This window comes from Lissotriton vulgaris, chromosome 1_2 (assembly GCF_964263255.1).
Source record: "Lissotriton vulgaris chromosome 1_2, aLisVul1.2, whole genome shotgun sequence".
Classification (NCBI taxonomy): domain Eukaryota; kingdom Metazoa; phylum Chordata; class Amphibia; order Caudata; family Salamandridae; genus Lissotriton; species Lissotriton vulgaris.
The window spans coordinates 40,291,465-40,313,480 of NC_141686.1; the positions used below are offsets into that span (position 1 = coordinate 40,291,465).

Here is a 22,016-nt window from a genome sequence, read left to right on the forward strand (position 1 = left end):
GTCTTTCTGAGTGCAATGAATATAATTTCTACAGCAAGTAAAAAGTGTTTTCTTTTTCTAGGTAACCGATGATGGTGTGATCGCATTAGTTAGTGGAGGATGTTCTCAGAAAATAAAGGTAAAGAAAATATCTTTTTGCTTTGCATTGCATTAAAAACTACAAATCTGTTCAATGTAATATAAAATAATTGGTTCCAACATTAAAATATTACATAGATCAGTGACCAGTGGCGGCTGGTGACATTTGAAAGTGGCGGGGCGTTCCAGGGATTCACTCCCAGGGATGGATCCAAAAAAACACACAAAGCATAGACCGATAAAAACTGCAATTGCTTTCTAGTGAACAGCACAAACACCCCCAGGAACACTAAAAACACCACTAGGACTAGGACAGCAAAAACACACGACGAACAGCACAAACACCCCCAGGAACAGCACACACCCCCAGGAACAGCACAAACACCCCCCTAGGACTTGAAACAGCACAAACACATCCATGCAGTGATACGTCAGCTGGTCATGCAATGTGGCGTGACCCGGCTGTGCGTGGAATTCCTACCTCCAAAAGATAACAGGTCCAAACAATGACCATGATTCGGGATGGGTAACATTGCGTCATGTGTAACCTTTGTGGAAGTTGCAGATAGCACCTAAATCACTCTCAGGGGGACCATATAAGTGACGATAGCGCTCAACTGCAAAATAGCGATTTATCAGGACCTGTGCTCATCGGCACAACACTAAATCAGGCCGACCATTACATTAGTGCAGCACTGTTTGCATCACAGACGACATCATGGGTACACACGTTTTGCAGATACGACACTGCACTGTTTCACTACAATATTGCTGCTGTCTGTGTAAACCAACTGTGTGCATAACTCTAAAAAGGCTACAATTTGTAGGCTGCGCAGCGCTTGAAAATAATGTAGCGCCAACTGGCAATATTCTCCAAACTTGTGCTTTGCAAATGGTGACCGATAATTATTCTTAACTCCCCGACTAACTCCTCATTTGCACAATCAGCGCCAGCCATGTGTGCTCTCCTCCTGTGCAGACATGTGTTACTCAGTTATGCGTTTAAATGGAATTTCAGAGTTTTATTGTTCATCCCGGTTAAACAGTTCAGCTGGCAGAGGAGCGTGAGGTGTTGGATTTTGATAGCTTTGACCTACGCTGAGCATTATATCCATGACATCATGTATGCACCTAATGATCCTATCACATGCTGCACCCTAGCATTACTCTGTGAAATCTGTTACCACAGTTACCTATGGGGTGGCTGTATGGGGCATGGTGAATGCTGGTGACATTTAGCAAATTCATGATACATTTATCAAGATGTTTTTAGCCTTACCCTGATCCTGTTCCCATATAATGTGTCATATGAGCTGGGTCTGCCTTATAGTGCAGATAAATTGCCACCAGTGTTACTCTTGCACTCAGACAAAAAAAATCAATAACTCCTCAACGGAAACCAAAAATAAGCAGGAGATCAGGACACAGGAGGAAGTAGCAAAGGAGCCCAGGTCCTCCTCCGCCCTAGTCCCTGCTGCTAATTTACAAACAAAAAGCGGGGGAGCGCACACGAGTACACATAGGAGCTCTCGCCCGGGAGGCGTCGTCAGCACCCTGCTTACTTGTGCATGCAGCCGGGGTCAGGAGCCGGGCCTGTGAGTGTCTGATCTGGTCACCTGATAGCGTTCGGAGCGCACACACAGCGGGACCCTCCCCAGAGCGCAGGGCTCCCGAGGTGACACTGGACCTTGGTGTTAATTGATCTGGAGGTGTGAGGGGCCCCCCCTCCCCCCACAGACACCCCCACCCCACTCTAATCCCCGCGCCAGGTGGGCCGCCTCCAATCCCTATCTTCAAACAGATGATGAGCAGCAAATGGCTTCCACTAGCCTTAAGGTCACAAATGCTGAAGAGACGTGAAGGGTGAACAGCCTTTAATGGCGGGCTCTAATTCGCCGGCATTACGGGGTGGGGGTGGGGGGATTTGGGGGGATTGGAAATGGGGTCCTGAGGGGATGAGGCGGGAGGGGTTTGGAAACAAACGACAACCAATATATTTTAAATAAAATAGTATAAACTTACCAGAGACTCCGTCCCGATTCCCGCCGTCCTCGTTTTCAAGTCCTGTCCTGCGCTGCAGCACGTCATCAGGAAGGCGGCGCGGCAGGCAGCCTCCCTCTCCACTGCCGCAGATTGATTGGTGCGGCCGGCTGCCCCCAGGTGACGTAATTTTCTGTCGTATGCTGCTGCTGCAGCATACAGAGAACAGGGAGAGTTGAGGCCAGGGGGGGGGGGGTGGCTTGGGGGAGTGGCTTTCCCACTGTAGTTAATACTGTCTGTTTGGGCGCCGGCCTCAGGCTGTCCAAACAGTCAGTATTAACAATAGTGAGCAAGCCACTCCCCCAAGCCACTCCCGCTGCCCTCGAGTAACACTCCCACTGTAAACAAGGAAACTGTTCTGCTTTCTCGCCGTGCGAGAAGGCACAAACAAATGCTAGTTATCACATTTTATAACTTATATAATATGATAACTAGCATTTGTTCTGCCTCCTCGCACGGCGAGAAAGCAGGGGGGGCGGCGCCCAAACGCCCCCATGTAAGAACCGCCACTGTCAGTGACATTGATTCACTACTTTACTTCAGTTTATTCAACAGAAATATTATCAACATTTTAAACCTTGTAACACAAGATCCTAATTTGGGCTTTTTCTCTCTGCTCCCTGATTTAAGAAAGCGTTACTTTACTTATCCTGACAGACAAGGAAACATGTCAGAAAATCCCGGTCTCTGGTACTGTAGGAAAGTAGGCTGTATTTCATGGTTACCCCCACTTTTTGCCTGGTGCCATGCTGTTTCCGACTAGTATGACTTGGAGCCTGCTAACCAGGACCCCAGTCTCTGTGCTCTCTCCCCTAAATTGGTATAGTAAGTACTTAGGTACACCCTAGATTGGCTACTGGTGTACTCCTATAAGTCCCTAGTATATGGTACCAAGGGCATAGGTACACCAGGGGACTCCCATGGGCTGAAGCATGTATCATGCCACCCATGAGAGACCACTCAAACTGTGACTACAGGCCTGCCATTGCAGCCTGTGTAAGCTGTTGCTAGCACCTCTTAGGCACATATACGTTTTCTTATACCTAATATCATTGCACTTAAAACCTATGTCACCCCTTAGGCAGACCTTTTAGTCCTGAAGGCAAGGTGCTCAGTTCTAAGTGTGAGGGTGCTCCTGCATGAGCTGGACACACCTACAACCTTCAGAGTCCATTCTCCTGGGTTCTAAGTGCATCAGCCATTACATCTTATAGAGTGGCCATGCATCATTATGCGATGACCATCTCTAAACTAGCTGTATCAAACCCTGTCATGTTTGGTATCAAACATGTTGGATTCATACCCCCACACCGTAAACGGTGTCTGGGTATAATACCATGGAGGTATGATTCCATGCACTGTAAAGCTCCTCCGGGAGGCCCTCAGTGCTCCCGCCTGGTACCAGCCTTCCAGAACCAGACGGCAAGCTAGGGCTGCTGCCGACCAGAGACATGTTTCTGCCCTTCTGCTGCTGAGCCAGGCTCAAGCAGCAGAAGGCAGGACAATAGATATCCTGTCACAGGGAGTTGTAACCACCTCCCAGACAGAGTTTAGTGTATTGGGGCAGGTTGGGGGTGCTTGCCAGTGCCACTGAGACTGCTCGAAGGGCACATTTGGTGCCCTCCTTGCATACTCCAGTTCAGGGAGAAGTTGGCTCCCACTCTGGCACCAAACTGGACAAAGGACATGGGAGTATCCTCCCCACTGTCCAGCCCCTTCTCTGGGAGGAACCCGTGAATCGCCCCAACCCTTTCCTTAGGGTACTTAAGGGGTTACCTGTGGGTGGGTCCCTTGTCCTACTGCTCGTCTGCTGCAACGTCCATGCCAGTGCTCCATACAGCAGTGGTTCCCAAACTTTTTTGACCTGTGGCTCCCATGAACTAATTGGCAGTTGGCCGTGGCTCCCCCCCACTTTTCTTTACCTGTGGGAGGATGTAAGCTCGACCTCGGGAGTACTTCCAGTTTTCTCCCTAAAATTATTTGGGATGAAGCCAATGAAGGTATGTAAAGAAGAAACTACAAGCCCAAGATTGCACTACTAAAAGCTAAATAAAAAGAGACAAAGAGCAGCTGTATGCTTGCCTGTTCTGTGCATTAAAGGAAGCTTGCATTGTTGCAAACTCTGCTGTATCTGTTTTATGGTCAGTTAATGACGCTTTGTGAAACTTTCAATTATGAAAAAGCCTGCTAAAAGCATCTTCTAATGATTCCCTCATCCTTTTAGTTTCTCCACCTCTTGTTGCTGCCTTTCCTCTTTAGACATTCTTTTGCTCCCCTCTCTCTGCCTTTATATCCTGCTTTCCTTCTCTTCCCATTTGATTCTTTCACACTTTGTTTTACCCCCGTGTATTCCTTCTTTAACCTGCTGCTTGCCCTTGTTTTCTCAGACTGAAAGTCTTGGTGTCACTTTTAGTTTCCTGTATTTCTCATCCCTCTGCGCACTCCTCTTCTTGGAAATAAAACACATGTGGCCGGTCTGGGGTGATTAACAGCCCTCTCCGATGCCCAAGTTGCTGCAGTCTTGTGGAAATGAGCCTTTTTAGGAACCCACTGGTGCAGGGGTTCACCCTTATCTGTCCACTGGTTCTTAAACCAACAAAGAAGAGGCGACGTCAATACAGTAGTCCATAGAATACAGAAGCCATGGACCTTATATACCCAGTTTACAGCTGAGTAGGAATGGAGACTCAAAGAGGAGGTGTACAGGCATATATCACTCAATCAATCAGAATACTTTTAAAGCGCGCTACTCACCCGTGAGGGTCTCAAGGCGCTGAGGGTAGGGGGTGCAGCTACTGCTCGAAAAGCCAGGTCTTGAAGAGTCTTCTGAAGGTGAGTAGGTCTTGGGTCTGACGTAGTTGAGTAGGAAGGGTGTTCCAGGTCTTGGCGGCGAGGTAAGAGAAGGATCTGCTGCCGTAGGTTGTTCCTTGGATGCGGGGGACATCGGCGAGGGCGAGGCTGGTGGAGTGGAGCTGGCGGGTCGGGGTGTAGAAGTTGAGTCTGCTGTTCAGGTAGGCTGGTCCTGCGTTGTGGAGTGCTTTGTGTGCGTGGGTGAGGAGCTTGAAGGTGATCCTCTTGTCGACGGGGAGACAGTGTAGGTCTGAGGTGGAGGTGATGTGGCTGCGGCGGGGGACGTTGACGATCAGTCGGGCGGAGGCGTTTTGGATGCGTTGTAGTCGTCGTAGGTGTGTGGCTGGGATTCCTGCGTAGAGTGCGTTGCCGTAGTCTAGTCTGCTGCTGACGAGGGCCTGTGTCACTGTTCTTCTTGTTTCGGTCGGGATCCACTTGTAGATGCTGCGGAGCATGCAGAGGGTATTGTAGCAGGAGGAGGAAATGGCGTTGACCTGTTTAAACATGGAGAGGGAGGAGTTGAGGATGAATCCTAGGTTGCGTGCATGGTTGGTGGGTGACGGTGCTGTTCCCAATGTGGTGGGCCGCCAGGAGTCGTCCCAGGCTGAGGGGGTGGGTCCGAGGATGAGTACCTCCGTCTTGTCCGAGTTCAGCTTCAGACGGCTGTTCTGCATCCAGTCAGCGACGGCCTTCATTCCCTCGTGGAGGTCGGTTTTGGCTGTTTGCGGGTCCTTGGTAAGGGAGAGGATGAGCTGGGTGTCGTCGGCGTAGGAGATGATGTTGAGGTCGTGTTGGCGGGCCACTTGTGCGAGGGGGGACATGTAGACGTTGAACAGCTGAGGGATGAGCCCTGGGGGACGCCGCAGATGATGTTGGTGGCCTCGGATCGGAAGGGCGGGAGGCGGGCGCTCTGGGTTCTGCGGAGAGGAAGGACGTGGTCCAGTCAAGGGCCTTCTCTTGGATTCCGGCTTGTAGGAGGCGTATCTTTAGAGTGTGATGGCAGACCGTGTCGAAGGCGGCTGACAGGTCCAGGAGGATGAGGGCTGATGTTTCGCCGTTGTATAGTTGGCGCCATGACCTTGCCTGTCTCGTCGTCGTAGACGTTGGACCAGGAGGTCAGGCGGGTGGCGCTGGTGGTGTTCACAGGGGGGGGCGGGGTCTGGGGTAGTCGAGCGGTCATGGTATTGAAGGTGTCATGGATGTCAGCGATCTTGCGGTGGAAGAAGTTGGCTAGTGAGTAGCACAGTTCTTGTGAGGGCGGTATGTCATTGGCGCTGGGGTTGGAGAGTTCTTTTACGATGCTGAAGAGCTCTTTGCTGTCGTGTGCGTTGTGTTCCAGGTGGTCCTTGAAGGAGGACCTTTTGGCTATTCTGATGAGGTGGTGATGTCTGCGAATGGCGTCCTTGTGGGCTGCGCGGTTGTCCGAAGTGCGTTTGTGGAGCCATGCCTTCTCCAGCGTTTGGAGGTCTGCAGCTCGTCGGTGAACCAGGTGGCTCTCTTGCTGGCATGGTTGTTGGAGGGTTTCTTGAGTGGGGCGAGGGTGTTGGCTCAGTCGTCGATCCACTGTCTGAGGTTGCAGTCTGCTGCGTCTGGGTTGGTGGGGTCGGTGGGTGGGTTCTGGGCGAGGGTGGTGATCAGTTGGTCTTCGGTGGCTTTGCTCCAGTAGCGGCGAGGCAGCTGTTGGGTGCAGTGTTGCATAGTTGGTTTGTTGAAGGTGAAATGGATGCAGCGGTGGTCGGTCCAGTGGAGTTCGGTGGTGTGGTCAAAGGCAACGTGGGTGCCTGTGGAGAAGATGGGGTCCAGTGTGTGGCCAGCGGCATGGGTGGGTGCGGTGACGAGTTGTCTGAGGCCAAGGTTGTCGATCAGGGTTGCGAAGTTGGCGTCGTTGTTGTTCCCGAGGTGGAAATTCAGGTCCCCGAGGAGGATGTAGTCTGTGGAGGCGAGTGCGTGGGTGCTGGCGAGGTCGGCGATGGAGTCACTGAATTGTGCTCGGGGTCCGGGTGGTCTGTAGATGAGTGTTCCTCTGAGGGTAGTGGTGGGGTTGGTGTGGATCCGGAAGTGCAGGTGTTCGGCGGTGTTAAGGGTGTCGTCTGCGTGGGTGGCGACGAGGGTGGACTTGTGGATGATGGCTATTCCTCCTCCGATTCCATTGGCGCGATCCCTGCGGGTGATCTTGTAGCCGTCCGGGATGGCTATGGCGATGTTGGGCCCCGAGGAGTCGTTCCACCAGGTCTCGGTCAGGAAGGCCACATCTGGGGCGGAGGTGTCGAGCAGGTCCCAGAGCTTGACGGCATGTTTGCGTGCGGAGCGGGTGTTGAGGAGTATGCATCGGAGGTGTTTGGGTCCGGTCCTTGGAGGTTTGGTGGTTCTGTCGCAGGTGAAGCTGCAGGTGTGGCATGTGAAAGGTCCGTGAGTCCGTTTCGGTGTGGCTTGAAAGCAGGTGTGGATTCGGCCGGCGTTGAGTGTGTGGAGGGTGCAGTTATTGACTAACATGGGCATACAGAAATTGCTTGGTCAACAAAGTGGGAGGGGAGATGTACTGCTTACTTCAGTTGGAATATCCTGACAGTTACAGTCTGGCAGGTGCATTCTAGCAGCTACTGGCCTTTCTGAGCATTTACAGTGCTGTGGCTCAGTACTGAAGGAGTTAACTATAGTTGATGACTCAAGTAGAGTAGAAAAGCAGGCAACAGTGAAGACGGAAGAAGCGCATGGCTAACACATGGCTAATGCAAATGGATGGCACAAACAAAATGGCTTCAGCTTATGCTAACAGTAATTTCTGCAATTTTCACAGTCTGAGCTGAACTTATATCAGTGCTGCGATGTCTCGTCCAAGGTAGTAAGGAAGCACCAGCTAGTGTAAAAAATAGGGTAGTACCAGTTCCAGATAAGTTACTGATACTAATTTAATTTGTGAGGCCTGTTGTACACCATACCTACACCAAGAAAGTGTTGAGGTATAAGACTGTCACAAGAGAACTGCTACTTTTTGCAACTATTTTAATATAAATGAATGTAAATGCAATTTGTTCATTTTTTATGCTGCATGGCTAACAAGAAAGATCAATAAGTATATATTGACATCAGTAGCACAATCTCTCTGAATAATTTATTGAACAACAGCTAGCAGCTAATCAGAGTAAACAACTTCAAACATCACAGAGTTTTGAAATATAAAATAGAGCTTTGAAGTTCAGCCTTTCTTAAGCAATATAGAGGGAATAGAAAATTATTTTCTTTGACTGAAGATTTGCACAGAGGAGCAGTCTTGTTTTGGAGCTGGTGACTACAGTCTCCTATTGTTACTAACATGGAGAAATATACAGGCAGAAGAATGAGAAACGGCTTTTACTGAGGCTGAAAAGGATACAGGTTATTTCAGTTTTATTACATGCTTCCTGCCCAGCCTTGGCAGATGGACAGACTGGGGCAAGCAATTAATCCTGGCTGCAATGCGGCCTATTTCAACAGCAAGTTTGGAATTTGTGGTTTATAAAATCCAGCGCGCGTTTCTTCACAGGAACAAAGTGCAGGAACAACAGCCAGCATAAATGCACAGGCTTAACGAGTGTGTTGTGTGAAGATTTAGCAGTATTTAAAATCTTTATCTTGATTAAAAATGTCACGAGTCTGTGTTTTCCCCACTACATAACTCCTGTTCCCCAGGAAGCTTCACTTGCACCAGAAATTTCATACATATGCACCATTTGTTCTGCGAGTCGCTGTGTTAATTTTACTTAAGGATGGTGTCCTGTTCTCCGACGAGACTGCGGACCACTGCACATTGTCAAACAGTAAACGTTCATTTTTGTCCCTTTCAAATTCAACATGATAAAAAATTAGTCAATGAGCGAGCAGTGTTATCCCTCTTGCCTACTTGTAGTGTAGAGGGTCCCCAGAGGCACGGCATAACACGGGCAACAATAACACTCGTCAATCATTGCTATGTATGCAGAGGATACGTGAAAGCAGGTACGCGCGTATGGCAGCAGTGCACTCTTCGGCCAAACCATGTACCCGGATTATGCAGGAGACATTTGTAACTCCTCGTTTTGTGCTCCGGCTGGAATAAGCTTCACTTGCAGCCTTCAGGCTGAAAGGTAGGGTCAAAAGATGTATAATTTTTAATGGACCCACATTCTCACACCAACATGATTCCAAGCTTCCTCAGCACACAGCCACATGCTATCTTTCCCACATCGTGCGCGTTGCCCCTGAATACTCCTAATGGCACACCGGGGCACCGCGGCGCACAGTTTGGGAACCACCTCACTAGCCCTTTATCCAGCATTATTTCTAAATCAGGCGGATTGAAACAGAGATTCTCCCCGGCACGTGGTTCCTTTGTCTTCTACACTGCAGCCCCAACCACAATACTGAATTAAACGTGATGCTAAAGCATCCATTGGTAAAATTCTTGCGTAGTTGGAATATCAGGGTGTAATTGAACACTGTGTTTCGTGAATGAATAATCCTCTTTTTCCGATATTGAAACAGGACGGTTTATATCGTATTGTTTTAGATTGTAGACATTTAAACATACCTTTGTGGTACAGAACACCCCTAGCTCTGCATTGGTTAACAACATTGTTCAGAAAAAATATAAAACAACTGGATATTTCCAATAGATTTTTCAGTCACACATTGGCTCTTGAAAGCTGTGACTTGACAGCATTCAGCGCACTAGGCAATCAGAAACGATATGCGAGATTGCCTATGGGATGTAAGAATAGCCAAGGTGTTTGCTGCATGCATTGTGTCAATTTTGCGTGAGATTGACCCTGATGCCTTCTCGTATGCCAATTATATTTACTTGACGGATGAGGAATTAAATTTGCATCTTCTGCTTTTGGACCGCATTATCACACAATTTGCTGATTTGGGTTACAAATTCAATTTTGCTAAATCACATATAGCCTTTTTGCTGTACTTTTCATTGGTTATGAACTCTATTGAGTTTATAACCAATGGAGGTAGGGGGTTGGCCTCCCAGTTTCTGGAGAAATGTGCTAAATTGCAAGCAATACCTACTCTTAAAAAAATTGCAATCTTTGCTGGGTTTTTAAAATTTTGATCGGACATATACTCCTGATTATGCCCAGCGTATCAAGCCGCTTTACTCATTGATACAACCTTCTTTTTCTCCTTCCAGTTGGCTTCCAGAACATACCGCAATACTTAGGTCTTTGCAGTTTGATCTGCTTGCGACCCAGTTCTTGTTAACAAGAGACAATACTACAAATTTGTTTGTGCGGATTGGACCAGGTGTGTTAGGTTTTACTTACATGACTTCCAATGAAGGGGACACAATCCCATTGCTTATAAATCGCATTTGTATACTCCCACTGAGTTGCGTTTTTCTTCCACAGAATATTTTTTGCCCGCTGTGTAGATGGCGATTTTAAAAGAACACTCTCTAGCTCAGGGAAAACGCATTTTCATGCTCTCGCCAGTGCCTGCTTTAGAAGCGGTCACGAAGGCGAGTGTTCCAAATTCTAAGGCTTTACAGCTACATTGGAAACAATGGGCTAGTTCATTGACGTCGGCTGATGTCAATTTTATCTTTGACCCTTCTTTGCAGAGACAGGAGTTTTTACAGAATGTCGTTGCTTCCTTTTGATCAGTACAAATGCATTATTTACACTGGTGGTTCTGCGAAGCATGCTTATTCCGCAGCCTGCACAATTGTGGCAGGCACTATAGTTGATGGGAATTTTAGATCTTTTTGGTACACACACAATCCCTTGTGGATTGTACGGCTCAATTGGACGAGTTAGGTGCTTTAGTTTTGGCCCTATAATTTGCTGATCTTGAAGTCCCTACACTTGTAGTGTGCGATTCATTTTACTGTGTACAATCCTTCAATGACAACTTGTTCTTCTGGTCACAAAATCATTTTCCTTATTTTAAAGGTAGTGATATAAAGCATAAAACGCTTAGGGTCCGAGTGGCCCCTCTTAAGGAACGTTTGGCGCTCACACATGTTTTTCATATATTAGGACATCAGCGTGTGGGAGCGCATGCTGGTGTCAATTCATTGGCTGATGAGGTGGGCAACGCTGCAGTAGCCACTTGTTCAGGAGCAGCAGTCACTAGGTCTATGACTAAAATTGATGATTATATTCTGGTAGCTGTTGCTGCGACGAAGTCAAGTCAAGTCAAGTCAGATAATTTGTATAGCGCACTACATACCCAGAGGGTCTCAAGGCGCTTAGAAAGGGGAGGAGGATTACTTGTCGAATATCCACGTTTTAAGTTGCTTTCTGAATGCTAGGTGGTTCTGGGTGAGGCGTAGGTAAGCGGGGAGTGAGTTCCAAGTTTTAGCAGCCAGGTATGAGAAGGATCGGCCTCCCATGGTGGTCTTGTTGATGCGGGGTACAGTGGCAAGGGCTTGGCTGGAAGAGCGTAGTTGGCGGGAGGGGGTGTAGAAGGACAGTCGTGAGTTGAGGCATTCGGGACCGATGTCGTAGAGTGATTTGTGTGCGTGGGTTAGTATTCGGAAAGTGATTCTCTTATTGACGGGTAGCCAGTGGAGGTCTTTCAGGTGACCAGAGATGTGTTCGTTGCGCGGGATGTCTAATATGATCCTGGCTGAGGCGTTTTGGATTCGTTGGAGTTTCTTCTGGAGTTTAGCGGTAGTACCTGCGTAGAGGGTGTTTCCGTAGTCCAGACGGCTCGTGACCAGAGCATGGGTGACTGTTTTCCTTGTTTCGGTGGGGATCCAACGGAATGTTTTTCTGAGCATGCGAAGAATGTTGAAGCAGGATGAGGATACGGCGCTGACTTGTCTGTTCATTGAAAGTGAAGAATCCAGGATGACGCCTAGGTTCCGTGCGTGGTCTGTCGGGATGGGTGCTTTTCCGAGGGCTTCCGGCCACCAGGAGTCGTCCCATGCAGAGGGGGATGTACCTAAGATGAGGACTTCTGTTTTGTCTGAATTCAGTTTCAGACGGCTTTGTTTCATCCATTCGGCAACTTCTTTCATTCCTTCGTGTAGGTTAGTTTTGGCGGTGTTGGGGTCATTGGTGAGAGAAAGGATCAGTTGAGTGTCATCCGCGTAAGAGATGATGTTGAGGTTGTGTTGGCGGGCGATGGCCGCGAGGGGGCTCATGTATACGTTGAAGAGGGTGGGACTCAGAGAGGATCCTTGTGGTACGCCACAGATGACTTCAGTGGCCTCGGACTTGAATGGTGGAAGGCGGACTCTCTGGGTTCTTCCGGTGAGGAACGAGGTGATCCATTCAAGTGCTTTTCCTTGGATTCCGATGTTATTGAGGCGTTGTAAAAGGGTGCTGTGGCAGACTGTGTCGAATGCTGCAGAGAGGTCGAGGAGGATGAGGGCGACTGTGTCTCCATTGTCCAGTAGAGTTCGAATGTCGTCTGTTGCTGCGATGAGGGCGGTCTCAGTACTGTGTTTTGCTCGGAAGCCAGATTGTGAGGAGTCGAGGGATTTGTTGGCTTCGAGGAAAGCGGCGAGCTGGTTGTTGACAGCTTTCTCGATGACTTTGGCCGGGAAAGGAAGGAGCGAGATGGGGCGGTAGTTTTTGAGTTCGGTGGGGTCCGCTGTGGGCTTTTTCAGAAGGGCGGTGAGTTCAGCGTGTTTCCAGTCTTCCGGGAAGGTGGCGGAGTTGAAGGAACAGTTGATGACGTCTCGGAGGTGCGGTGCTATGACGGAGTCTGCTTTGTTGAAGATGTGGTGAGGGCAAGGGTCTGTTGGGGATCCTGAGTGGATGGAGTTCATCAGGCGGATGGTGTCCTCGGTGGAGATTGGGTTCCAGTCGTTAAGGGTGTTCACGGGGGGAGAATGTTCAGCAAATGGTTGGGTGGTTTGGTCTCCGGGTTGGTTGTCGAAGCTGTTGTGGATGTCTGCAATCTTGTTGTGGAAGAATGAGGCTAGGGAGTCGCAGAGGGCTTGAGAGGGGGTGATGTCGTTGGAGTTGGCTGAGGGATTGGAGAATTCCTTGACGATGTTGAAGAGTTCCTTGCTGTTGTGTGCGTTGTTGTCAAGTCGATCCTTGAATGCAGTTTTCTTGGCCTTTCGGATTAGTTGGTGGTGAGTGCGGGTGGCGTTTTTGAAGGCGTCCTTGGTGCTAGTGGTTGGGTCTTTTTTCCAGGCCTTTTCAAGGGAGCGGCAGAGTTTCTTTGACTTCTTAAGATCATCGTTGAACCATGAGGCCTTCTTGCTGCCAGGTTTGCTTTGACGTTTTTTCAGTGGTGCTAAGGTGTCGGCGGTGTTGGATAGCCAGAGGGTGAAGTTGGCGGCGGCTTGGTTTGGGTTAGAAGAGTGGGCAGGGGTGTTTAGAAGGAGCGATGCGGAGATCTGGTCGGTGGTGATCTTGTTCCAGTTTCTTTGCAGAGTTGGTTGGAGGTGGTTGGTGGGTTTGGGCTTGTTGTAGGTGAAGTGAACGCAGCTGTGGTCAGTCCAGAGGAGCTCCGTAGTGTGGCTGAAGGAGACATGATTGCTGGAGGTGAGGACCGCAGACTTTCTTTAATCGTTGCCGCACATAAAAGCGTGACTTCTGCCCATTCCGGCTTGACTGCAACAATTTCCCTTTTACAGCAATGTTTTTGGTGGGGATATTTATATCAGCAAGCATGTAAATATGTTTTTTCTTGTGGCATTTGTCAACAAATTAAACCTTCTACTGTGTCACACCCACCACATACTCTATATTTCCAATCAGCCATTTGGCTGTATTTATCTTGATCACTGCGGTCCTTTAACTTTTGACAATGCTTTTAAATATATCCTGCTTGCAGTGGATTCTTGCACTAGATTCCTTTGGGTTTGGCCGCAATGCAGTGCTGACGCTCGAACTGTTATAAAAGATTTGCGTATAATTGTAGGGACCTTTGCTTGTGGCACCTTCCAGTCAGACCAAGGTCCATCTTTTCCCTCTAAGGCTTACTGGGTTGCAATGAAGTCTCTGGGTTGTAGGTGCAATTCTCGTCTCCATATCGGCCTGAGGGCAATTCTGTTGTGGAGCGGATGAACAGTGACTTAAAGCAATCTTTGACAGCTAGAGTCTTCAGTACTGTTCGGGGCTGGCTGACTCATCGTTATGGAGTCCAACGTACACTTAATAATCTCCCTAGAAGACCTCTGGGTGGGCGGACCCCATACAAATTGCTCTTTGGCATTAAAATGTTTGTGCCAGACCTTGACAGTGTAGACTTTGTGGCGGCTGCAACACCGTTTAACATAGATGACCGTTGTGCTATGTTTCAAGAGCTACAAAAGACTTGTGACACACTGGTGAGAGATCATTTTATTCAATTTATTTATTTAAAGAGTTTTATATAGCACTGGCTAGACCCGGAGGTATCAGAACGCTTTACATGAGGTTCAACAAAATTACAAGATTACATCAGTTTCAATTTACAACAGTTGCTAGAAAAACAATTACAAGTGGAGTGTAGAGGGGAAGGGGGGAAGGGTAAAGGGGTGGGGGGGAGATGGAGCAGAAAGACGAAGGAAGGTCTGCCCAAAGTCCGGCTGGGTAGGTGACGGTCAAGGGGGACGTCCCAAAACCCATCTCCTCTATAGCTATCAGGTAGCTCCACTGGGCTTTGGCCAAGTAGCTGGGTCTCAAGGGAAACATTAAAAGAATATGGAGGGCAAAATAATGGAGCGTAGAGGGGAGGGTGAGAAAAGGGAGGATAGGGGAAGAGACAACAAGGAGAGACAAAAAGAAGTCTGTCTAAAGGCCGACTGGGTAGGTGACGACAAGGAGGGAATCCCCCGACCTTTCTCCCCTATAGCTAAACCAGGTAGCTCCATCGGGCATCAGACAAAATTGTTCAGTCTCAAAATATTGAGAAGGAGAGACATAACTTAGGGGAGGATGCGGGAAGAGATGACAGGAGAGATGAAAGGAAGTCTGGCTAAAGACGGACTGGGTAGGTGACGTCCAAGGAGGGAATCCCCGACCTTTCTCCCCTATAGCTAAACCAGGTAGCTCCATTGGGCATCAGGCAAAATAGCTAGATCTCAAAAGACAAGGGAAAATTCACGGGGTAAACAGGGTGGGGACTAGGGCCAGGACAAGGTGAGGGCAGAGGTCAGTAGCAGTCATGTGGAGAGGAGTAGAGCGGGGAGGAAAGAAAGAATTGCAGATATACGCATAAGGGTAGGGGCAGTCCAGGACGGGAAGAGTACGTCAACATTCAGCAGGGGGGGGGGGGAGAAGTCATCATTTTCGGCCATGATGGGGTCAGGCATCCTTGGACCCAGTTCCATATGGAGTGTGTTGAGAGCGGTGGAGCTTTTCTGGGATGGGGCGCCCATTAGTTAAGACATAGTATTCAAAAAAAGCGATGCCTTAGGTCTAATTTAAACAATCTATTTTTGAAAGAGCAATATAAATTATCTCCTCCTAAATGAAACAAATCATATTCACAAAATAAATTCTACCTCATTTATACACCTTCATACCCAATCCAGAACATAACACAAATTTCTAACTGGTATTTTATTTTTGCATCAATTAGAACATTTTACCACAAAGGTTTGTTGATGTACAAACCAATATTTAGATACAATAACAAACCAAATGGCATCCTCAAATTGGATATGTGGTCCGAGGGAAAGTGGAGAACAAAAAGAATTTGGTCCTTCTTACCGTGCCCCAGTCTCAGTCCTTGGATTGAAAAGTACACGCACTGTGATTTTACCTACGCTGCCTGGCGCAGAAGAATCTATTTATTTACATTGAATATTTCAAGTTACACCACATGACAGATACTCAATAGTATGCCTAAAAGCATTCCCCGACGTAATGTTTCACTTTGTCAAAATGACTTCTTTCTCCCCGACATCGCCAAAACAACAGGATGGGGTGATAGAGACTTCAATTGATTTGTTGCCTGTTTTACCGTCGACTTCAATCTCTATGGCAAATCAGTATGCCTCTCCACCTGTCAAAATTATAGTTGACATTCCTGAAAATGAAATCCCTTCATCTTCCAATGAAAAGCAGCCCCTGTTATTTTGTCTAGGTTCCAGTAGTTACTAAATGGACGGAGATAACTTTTCTTCTTATTCATCTTTATCGTCTTCCTCTGTGGCTGAACCCCCAACATATGCTTGTGCTTTCATCTCTTGGTTTAAAAGAACTTAGCTGGTTGCCCCTTGGACATACATCTGCCTAGTGCTCACAATGGTGTTTCTCTTCATGTGGATTGGTTTTGGGACAGTTTTTTTCCTACTGATAAAAGTCCATTGTTTGCCTGAACGCTCTGCAGCAGACTTGGTTAATGGAGTTTTGGTTCCACACACTTCATCTCATAAAATGAAAAGGGATCAACCTCTAGTTAATATTTCAACAATCTCAATTGTTGATGGTATCGTTTGGGATAAAGTACCATTCCGAGTCTATGGTCTGACAGAAACTTTACAAATTCCATACGTGTTCAGAGTTTGTTTAGATAATGTCAGTATGCCCTTAATACACTCGGATGACTGAGATGTTAACGCAGTTTACTTGCTGTTTTCTGATTTAAAATTTTACACTGTTTGAAAATGAAGATCTGTATTCAAATTCTGCAAATTATGCTGATTTATTCTGTTGCCAACATTATGGCCATTCTTTTTTTTTTTTTACACAAATCCAACACTCTAAGACCACCTTTTAATGGTACACAATGGGAATATTGTCAGACGCCATTCCAGGAGAGTTCACTAACACAGAAAAGTAATTTTTTATATTTTCCCGGTTACAATCTTAATGACCCAAAGTCATATTATTACACCTTGAATTCGCCTTCATGCACAAAATTCATGCTGGCCCATACTAAATAGGTATATTCTTCATTCTTCATAACCGACTTATCCTTAAAAGGTTATGAGTATTGGAAGGACATGATTGATTTAAAATCAATATGGGGTACCAAAGATTGGAAGGGGCAGTAAACTGAATCATTACATTGTGCCTATTTAATACCATCTCAGCTCATATTTTTAAATCAGAGTGTTCAACAAACTACATGCTTTGGTTTGGCCACTGCTAAAAATCTGAATGCGCCCTCCATTCTGTCTTTGGCTGGCTATGAATCATGGCAGACACGTACCAACCATTCACCCTTAACTCCTCCAATATTGATCCTTTGGGCTGGTTAGTGTGGCCCACTAATGCCAATGCTAGTCAGTTACGCTTTTCTAATGTCTCCAGAGGGTTTACGCTCAGTAGACAGGATCCTCATTTTCCCCATTCCCATACAGTTTCAACAATGATTAGAACATTCCACCCTGTATTCTTTAAAACAACACCTTTCTCTTTTGTCAGGTGACATTGATCTGGCTGATTTCCTTTTAGGTCTGAAATCCCCTCTCACTAAACATTTTGCATATGCTGCATATAATGAATTTTGGAAAGTGTCCAAGATGGAAGCTGCTGTACGCTTACGACAGATTGAACGAGATAATTTGGAAAAGCTTCTTGCTGTGGTTGATAACTGTATTAACACTTTATCTTCGCATATATATACTTAAGATAATATATTGTCTCATCTGTAATCGACATTGTTCAGAATGAAGTGCCTGTATTGTAGCAAGGTCAAAATCAGTTGCGCTCTGTTATGCAATTTGGTTCGACATTGCAAATGCTGAAAAGTGGGAAAGTGCCATGGGACTATTTGATGCTTCTGCCCTGTTTTTACCATTTAACTTGACAGATAAACAGAAGCGTATGCCAATGAAAGATGCAACATACACAATGTTACACATTGAGAAACAAGAACAGTTGCCTTTCTCAATGGGAGAAACTGATTCTGCTGTGTGGTTAATACACAGGGTTATTTCATTGCCTAGCTCACGGTTTCAGTTCACAGCATGCATGAAACATTATCCGGTAGGTAAATATGAGCCCCTTGGAAGAAGCTTTATTCATGAGTTATGGTCCTTGCCTTTCTCCTTTCGCTGTCAAAGAGCAGATAAGTAAGTTTTCCTTACGGGGGAGGTTTGTGATTCTATGGTAGGACACACTCTTGTCTGTAAACAAGTGAAACTACACAGTGCCTGTAACGTTTTGGGCCCTAATTTGGCTTTTTTTAAAATAAGGTATCCTGGTCCCGGCTATTATTCCCACACTCACTCTGCTTTCTAACAGCAGTTATTGTATCCTCAATAACCGCAACTGCTGCGGCTTACGGGCAGGCATCCCGTATATAGTAACGGTTTCACAACGTGTTACAAGTTGCAGCAATATTCGCTTTCCACCCCCACACGGGATTGTACATAGTTCGCTGGGGCCTTGCATTCCAGCTTTGAAAACAGACTTCAATAAGCTAAGCAGACTCAAAATGATATTGTTTCAACAAGAAGTCTCTCTCACATCAGCTCGTGAGACCTTCGAATTGCAGGTAGCGAGAAAATCGAGTGGGATTCAGTCACTGCTAAATACAATTCTCCTCCTACATTTTGGAGAATTAATTCACCAAATATTTAATACGTCTGATACAGAGGGCCTAGCCCACTTTTTTAAACTTGTGGGATCTGGCCTTGTTACCTCATTTCAGACTTTTTTGGGAGTAATCCCAGCTTTTCTGCATTAAATCTTTTCCACCGCCTTCGGAGGGTTTCCCCTGCCGCTCCTTTTGGTTTGCGGCATACTTGTACTTCTACTGCTGCTCTGTAATGGCTGATCGAGATGCAGTGTTGCAAGGCCGGGCCCAGTTACAGCTGTTCCGTGATCGGATGCAGCAGCTATTTGGTTTGATGCCATTGGAAGCTCTTAATATTGACTTTTGGCTGACCTTCTGTCATGTCTACTTCACCTGTGTGCAACCTGTGTTCTACTGCCTCTTTGAATGGGTCCTGGATGTCTGCCTCTACAATACATCACACGCTGCCCTGGATTATGAACTGTTGATGGGTCCGTTGATGGCCCATGGCCAGGACTGTTCTGTGGGTAGACATTTTGTGTATGATCCTGCACTTGGAGCAATGGCAGGCTCGAGTACCTGTGCTTGTGCACAGCGCCACTTGGATCAGAGTTTTATCGAATTTAATGCAGGTTGCCCTGAAAGGCTTTTGGCTGCTTCTGGATATGAGGAGCATGTCTGCTCATTCAACTTACTCAGTTGGATGGTGTACCTTTTTATAATGGAAGGCTCTGACGGCCTAATGGAGCTAATGGCATTCCACTTTTCCCCTGCCGTTCTTCATTCCGAGGAACCACTGTAAATGACCTTTGGGAAACATCATGAAGGCCTTTCATTATAAGATTTTGTCATTTTTCTACGCACACTATATATCCCGCTTTTAAATTTGTACAATTTTTTGAGGAGGAGCCAAGCCGGCAACCGAGATGGCTGCCTAGAGACTCTGCTCCGTCGATCTCCACTCCCTGGGTCCACATCCTGCAAACTATCCTGTAACCAGATCACACCCCCCGCTTAGGGAGTGGAAGCGACGCTCGTAGGCGGTGTCCTGGAGCGTTTCTGTGCTTCGGCGGCAGAGCTAGACCGCCCGGAAGTTTGGGGCCTGGTCGGATCGGAAGCCGGGACCTCAATTAATAGCATGGCTGCCCATCAGTGCATCAACATCGGATACAGTTGGCCAGGAAAAGCCGGTCCGGCCCGAAAATAGACATTAATGCCCCGGGGCCTCTGCCGAGTCCCATATTCTCTGCACAGAAGGCCGTGCAATGTAGGAGGAGTGCGGGCGATTTGGATCCTTCGCCCGGCTCCGGGAAGTAAGTTGCGGGGTTGTGGGGTGCTTTGGCCGTCTCGGAGCACATACGGCTGACGGCGATGTGACTGGGCCCCTACCCCCCCCACTCCCTGACAGCAGTGTTCTCTAGTATTAACCCCCGGACTTTGGGAGATCCCGCCTTGGCTGTCGCAGAATTACAGGAGGGTCACCAAATAACCTGCAGCGGCCAATAAACAGTGTTGCCCCGAGGCTCCCCGAGCTGCTGGTGGCCTGTGCATTGTGCAGGAGCTTCTGGACGGGACCCGGTGCGGGCCACGGGGTGCTTTGGTAGCCTGATGGAGGTCGGCTTCAATTTGGCCTGATTGAGGGGAGCTTTACTGTGCCCCGGGCGTAGCTGGAGCTTGGACCCATCGGGATCGGCCGGGCGCTCACTGTGGGCTCACTGGATTGCTGCGTGGAAAGAGTGGAAGTTGATACATGGATGGCTCCTGTGACTATATGGTGCTATACTGTCTGACCTGACTAGGAGCTACAGGGGGAGTTCTGAGTGGATACGGCCTGGATCGCTGCTGCTCCTACCAGGTTAGCCTACGTGGATGGAGAGTTGTTGAGGGGTGGTAGCGAGCTCGATCCTTGTTGGGGCCCTCCTCGTTGGAGGTGCTCTGACCATTTTCAAGAGTGGAATATCCCCCTCGTATTCCCGTGTATTGCCTGGGAGTGGTTCGAAACGTTGTTGACGAGCTGGACCGGGTAATCTGTTCTGGAAGGAGTGACGCCTGGGAGAGCAGTAACAGTGTTTCATCTGGCTGGGGCCTTCTGATGAGGTGAAGAGATTGGTGACCTTAACAACAGACACAAGCCCACTTTGATCTGTCCCGAGGATAGCGAAGAACACGATGGCGGCACGGCCAGACTCAGATAAGTCCCTGCCACGGTCCTCTAGGGGTTCAAAAACAGTTCAATCAAACAAATTGGATCGATATACCCTACCTAAGGGGTCCCCAAATAACACTAGGAAAACGCCGCCGGTGAGTGAAGATGTAGCATCTGCCCCTGCTGAACCCACATTAACAGATCCTATGGCAGCTGTTAACGGGGTGCAGACGGCACTGGGTCAGAAGATGGAAGCCCTGGATACCAAATTGGACACTGTCACATTCGAGATGGGGCTACTCTGAACAGATCTCACGAAGACTAACGAAAAGGTCAAGCCACTTGAACTTCAGTCAAAAAGCCTAATTGATGATGTGGGCCTGTTGCAGCGAGAGGTGCGGGATCTCAGGGCCTCAAGAGCTCTCACAGACCGCAAACTGGACGAATATGAAGGGAGAGTTCGACGTAACAATATCCGCATTCTTGGGGTACCTGAGACAACAGAGGGCCAAACACCGGATCTGTTTATTGAAGCTCTTGTCCTGAACTATCTCAAGCCAAAGGGCTTAAGTAATTTGTTCACAATTGAACGTGCACACAGAGTTCCCCGTAGGAAGGCCGAGGCCGGGAGTGTCTCCATGATTGCAAGAGTCCTCAATTTCCGGGACAGAGATGTGATTCTACAAGCTGCACGAAATGGACCACCTCTGAAATACGAGAATGCGTCTCTCTCCTTTTTCCAAAACTTTACCCAGATGGTTCAGAAACAGCGTCAGAATTTGCTAGTAGTAAGAAAAAAATTCTGAGACAAAGGATTTAAATACGCGATGATGTTTCCGGCCCGCCTCCGTGTTGAGCTGAATGAGAAGGCTTGGTTTTTTGACAATCCTGAGGTAGCAGCATACTGACTGGACAGTGTGGCTGCGACAGAGAGGGAGGGCAGCGGCCGAGGCGAGATGGAAGAACAGTAATGATGTAAACTTGTATCAATGGGGTTAAATAGTAATGGACTATGTCGGGGGTGTGGTGGGTGCGTAATGTTCTTCATTGCTTCATAATGCTCACAGAGGTATGGTACTATGTTGAATTGAAATGTGGTAGGGGCAGTGCCACAGGAAGCGGAGTGGGGTACCGGCTAAATGTAGGCCCTCCCTCTATTTTCTACCTTTAGTTAGTTGTAGATTAGAATTGGGGTACAAAAGGGCGACAGGCACACTGCTAGTTGGGGATGCGCGTAAGCGGCGTGCAGGGTGGGGGGAGTAGAGTTGGGGGGGTTTTGTCGTAACATTGTACGTCATATTATTGGCATTTTGTTTTAAGTTTTTTGTGTTTTGTATTATTGAAGGCATCAGTGTTTTGAATTTGAGTATAGTGCAGCAGACACCTGAGGATCAGCCCCGTGTTTCACATGATGATGGGGGATAGTGACCTCAAGGCTTTAAGCTGGAATGTAAATGGGTTGGGAGACAAAATCAAGCGCAGTGTTGTCCTTCTATATCTTAAGCGCCGGGCACCAGAT

At 47.7% G+C, this 22,016-nt stretch overlaps 1 protein-coding gene across 4 annotated transcripts in view; it reads left to right on the forward strand.

Moving 5' to 3' along the window:
* The window catches only part of AMN1 (antagonist of mitotic exit network 1 homolog), a 773,844-nt gene that overhangs the window by 672,710 nt on the left and 79,118 nt on the right, over positions 1–22,016 (forward strand). For all 4 annotated transcript variants that reach the window (XR_015307528.1, XR_015307529.1, XM_086952786.1 and 1 more), the window contains one exon: positions 62–118. Coding sequence is in view for 2 of the 4 variants with exons in the window: in XM_086952786.1 (XP_086808912.1) it covers positions 62–118 (57 nt within the window). In the remaining 2 variants the exon portion in view is untranslated. The remainder of the gene's footprint in view (positions 1–61; positions 119–22,016) is intronic.